We start from the raw sequence: 4,937 nt of genomic DNA, 5'->3' as shown, positions 1-4,937 counted from the left end.
TTTTGTTTAAATGAAGGATTGCAGAAATGAGTACACCCTAGATTTAATTCAGAAAATGTATAATATTCTAGTACTTAGTATGTCCTCCAGAACTTAAAGTATACTGCTCTGACCCTTCTTGGCACTGAGTGTACAAGTTCATGACAGATTTTCACATCTGTGCTGTTTAACTCCTGGAGGACGACCTCCTTAAATGCCCTGGTCTTTAATGGGGAGTGTTGCTCAGCTCGTCTCTACAGAATCTCTCACAGCAGCTCAAGAGTGTTAAGACTGAGTGAAATACATGTCCACTGAAGGATTTTCACCTTGGGAGAATGAATATCATCATTGTCATGCTGAAAAAATGCCCAATAATGCAGGGAATGAGGGGAGGGTAGCTTCTGTTTCATCTAGTTTTTGTATTACATCACACAGTGTGTGAATTCATGCCAGCGTTGATAAAGCACAACTCCCTCACACCATCAGCACTCATACATCCCCATATAAAAGCTTTACTACCACTGAACGGTACTGTGGGTACCAAGCACTTCTCACTGTACTCCTCCTCTAGCAACACCAGAACATTTTGGATGCTTTTGGATCCGAAATGATTGACTTGGTCTGTTATCTGTTTTTGCAAATGAACTCTTCACACACACACACACACACACACGTCTGGTCAGCTATCCTTGTGGGGACTCTCCATAGGCGTAATGGTTTTTCTACTGTACAGACCGTATTTTCTATTGCCCTACACCAACCCTACCCCTAACAGGAAACTTTCTGCATTTTTAGATTTTCAAAAAACTTCATTCTGTATGATTTATAAGCTTTTGCACCCGTGGGGACCACAATTTAGGTCCCCACCGTGACACGAGTCCCATGAGTCTGTGTGTAGTCAGGTTTAAGTCCCCACCAGGATATATAAACCAGTACACACACACACACACACACATATATATAATGTCCATATTAAAGGACAGTCATAATATATTTGCAAAACTGATCTTTTTTTCCAAGTCATATATTTAGAGAGAGAGAGAGAGAGAGAGATGTAGTTAATATGGTCAATGACGATTTTCAACATTTAATACAATCACAATGTGTTGGAAATAGATGATTAATATCATGATGCCAGAATATTACGCTGCATTTCTGATTGACTTGTTTTTGCTTTCCCAACACCATTTTGCAGAACAAAAAAATATTGAGGAGACAAGGCCATGCGTTCAAATAAGTTTATCTCATTTTTCCATCTTGGTGTCTAAACATCTGAATATTCACAGTTTTGCTAAACCAGTTTTTAACCAAAGCTAAATATGGCATATTAGCAGCCATTGCATTTTTCCATAATTACATCAAGGTTTCTGTTTGGGATTGATTAATAACAGACTGTTAATAGAATGTTAAGAACCAAAGCGTCTACATCATTTGAACCATTTGGACTACATGGAATTGTAATTGTGTAAACTTGACTAATTACTAAAGTGATCTTCTCCTTCTTCCTGTCTATGCCTAATTTCAGTATTTCTTGATTGGGACACCAACTGGAACAAAACAGCACCACTGTTATAGCTCAATTCATTAATCAAAGCAAGAAACAATGAATTTATAAGCCTATGTCTTCTTGTTATGTAAATAAATACAACAGTAAACCTGAATAAGCACCTGTCTACAGAAAAGGCTGAACACTGCAGGAAGCAAATGCAACATAACATCACTCAGCAGCAGATTCTGACCATGTGTGAAATAACTGTGCGTAGTTCAAGTTTAAACACTTTAGTTTAAGGACCAATTCTCACTATTAACTAGGAACACGGTGATGGAAAAAATATGAAACATATTTCAATGCTTTTGGCAATAATTTGCAAAACTTCTGCATTCTTTCACAAAAAGTGAAAATTGTGTTCTCCCAAGAAACTTTGCATTCGTTTGCTAAAACATTAAATCTATAGTTTTCCCTCCATCATAGTATTTCCATGACCAGTTTTATGTCCACTCACAAAATGCAAAGTTTCTTGGGGAACATAAGAATTTTGCAAGAAACACAAACGTTCAGCAAGCAAATGCAATGTTTCACAAGGAAACGTAAAACTTTGCAAAAAAACTAATGTTTGGCAAGCACATGCAAAGTTTCAAAGGGAAACATAAGCTGTTTGCAAGTCAAACTTAAAGCACTGATATATAATTTTGGCTCTCATATTTTGTCAATCACCATATCCCCCCCTATAGAGACTCCATAATATCCAGCCGATTAACAGTCCAATACTTCATATCACTGATATTATCACATTATCTGTTGGGTAGGAGCTTGAGAAAAAAAGTGGACATTGTTATATGTATAAATAAACTGAACATACTATTTTCTGACACTGGTTTTCTGCCAAATTAAATTAAAAGCTCAATAATGGTAGTCATACCCTATACACCGTATGGGAAACTGGTAATGTATATCGAAATATCGGAAATGTGTTTAAAAATCATATCACCGTTATTGAAAAAAATTATATCGCGATACATATTGATATTGAATTATTGTCCAGCCCTACTACAACAAGAGTACAAATAACAAACATACAAGTGGAATGTTGATGAATCTTTACATACAAGCATGCCGTTCCTTATCTTAATTAAATCACAAAACTAAAAAAAACAAAAACCCAAAAATAAAATAACACGTTTAAGTGCAAAATGTGAACTGATTTAAGAACCCGATCCAGAAGAGCCAGACCAGAACACAGACCTCCCACAGATGCTCCATTTATATGGCATGCAGATTAGTGCAAAATGACTTATTTACAGAGGCGAAGACCTTTCAATCCCGGAAAACTCCGCTCACTTAATGCAGCTGTCCCTCAAGAACATGTGGCTTCATGTTCTTGTGCATATTCACGAACGCTTCAAGTGTACAGAAATGGAACTGAAATGGCTTGGTGCAAGTAGTAAAATGTGCAACACATAAAACAGGATCAAACCAGCTTTAAACCTAATGGCCAGCTGGTGATCCCTTCATAGGCATTACATAACATATATTTTATACAATGCGGTAAGTGGGTTTTAATGTTACCACTGTAACATCACGCTTTGCCAGTGCTGTGGGTGACTTTTTCTATCCACTTTAGGAACCGGCCGACCCGTGTGTACACACCGGGATAGGTGGGGTCACCACAACCGTGACCCCAGGAGATGATTCCTGTGAGCATCCAGTGGCCAGCCTCACCCTGACACACTAGTGGCCCCCCACTGTCACCCTGACAGCTGTCCACACGGCGATGGTTCGACAAGCTGCCGGCACACAACATGCGGCTGGTGAAGCGACTGCCATAGCGTTTTTTACACTTCCAGGAGGGCAGTAACGGAACCCAGGCTTGCAGCAGTGTTCGGGAATACTCAGAGTCTAATACAAGATACAAGAGAACGAAAAATTAGCGCCTATAAGAACTTTTTATTTCAAAACGCCTTTTTGAAGTATGTAAATATTATATCAAATATACACTGCCATTCAAAAGTTTGGGATCAGTAAGTTTTGTTTTTGTTTTCAGAAATGTAACTTTTTTTAAAGAATGTGTTCAATTGTTAAAGTATAGACATTTATAAACTAAAGACATAATGTTACAAAGGATTTCTATTTCAAATAAATGCTGTTCTTTTGAACTTTAGTAATCAAATAATCCTGAAAAAATGTATCACTGTATACACAAACATGTTTTCAACACAGATAAGAAGAATAAATGTTACTTGAGCATCAAATCAGCATATTAGAATGATTTCTGAAGGATCATGTGACACTGAAGACTGGAGTAATGCCTGTTGAAATTTGCCATCACAGGAATAACTAACATTTAAAAATAAAAAATAAAGTTTTTTTTTTAATTGTAATAATTTCACAATATTACTGGTTTTACTGTATTTTTGGTCAAATAAATACAGTTTTGGTGAATATAACACTTTTAAAAAATCTCACCGACCCCACACTTTTGAACAGTACTGTATTTAAATTTTAACAATATAATTTTTGCATATGTATTTGCAAAATTATTTGGTTTGCAAAATTTTTATTTTATTTTACTCATTTTGTTTGTAAATAATAATACTTATTTATATTGCTTTTTACCCAGAATTATTAGCTTAGGTCTTCCATTCCAATAGGAAACTATTAGCCATCATAAGTGTGTTCAGAAATGTATTTCTCTAAATATGTGTGAGTTTGCAGTACCTGTAATTCCCCATCCGGTGATAACACAGGCGATAGGCCTCATGCCCCTCCTGTTGCTCTGAGGCGGAAGGCAAACTGCATTAGTGTGTGGGTTAAAGGCCACACAATTCCCATCTGTGCCCTTCAGCTTCAGTAAGGCAATATCATACTCCCAGCCCTGGCTGTGGTACTTCCCGTGGATCACGATGCGCTCAGGAGACAGAGTACGCTCAAAGTCGTCCCTCTCCTCTGTGTGGTAGTCGCCGAGCCGCAGCACATAACGGGAGGGGTCTGAACCAAACCTGAAAAAAAGAGATGTTCATGCACAGCATGTTTATTTATAACAGACATTGTAACAAAGTAAAGTGTTTGTCGTTCTCCGTAGAGCCACTAGATGTCAGTAGAGTCTCTCTCACCTCTTGAAGCAATGAGCAGCAGTAATGACCCAACAGGAATTGATGAGAGTTGCCCCACAAAGTGGATGGGTGCCTTTCGATTGAGACCTCAGCCACACAGATACTTGCCACGGCCAGTCACCCCTAAATGACAGTCACAGATGGTTTAAAACACATGTGCCAAGTTCTAAAAAAAAAAAAATGTACTGCTTAGAAATGTACTCCTTGCCTTACACATCTTAATCATTATTTTATTTTTTAATATTTCAATTTATTTTTTATTTTATTTTAATTTAATTAAATTTGTATTTTTTTAATTTATATATATATATATATATATATATCATTTATTTTACGTAGCATAAATC

The 4,937-nt window shown here is 36.9% G+C and overlaps 1 protein-coding gene across 1 annotated transcript in view; it reads right to left on the bottom strand.

The window, feature by feature from the left end:
* Window positions 1–2,512: 2,512 nt before the first annotated feature.
* LOC107713894 (neurotrypsin-like) overlaps window positions 2,513–4,937 on the bottom strand; it is a 21,806-nt gene continuing 19,381 nt past the window's right edge. The window contains exon 14 of the mRNA XM_016519542.1: window positions 2,513–3,376. Within this exon, the coding sequence (XP_016375028.1) occupies window positions 3,057–3,376 (320 nt within the window). The 3' untranslated portion in view covers window positions 2,513–3,056. The remainder of the gene's footprint in view (window positions 3,377–4,937) is intronic.

Source organism: Sinocyclocheilus rhinocerous, unplaced genomic scaffold (assembly GCF_001515625.1).
Source record: "Sinocyclocheilus rhinocerous isolate Xijiao unplaced genomic scaffold, SAMN03320098_v1.1 scaffold1170, whole genome shotgun sequence".
NCBI lineage: Eukaryota > Metazoa > Chordata > Actinopteri > Cypriniformes > Cyprinidae > Sinocyclocheilus > Sinocyclocheilus rhinocerous.
The sequence above is the reverse complement of the archived record's forward strand: the minus strand, read 5'-3'. Positions and strand labels throughout refer to the sequence as shown.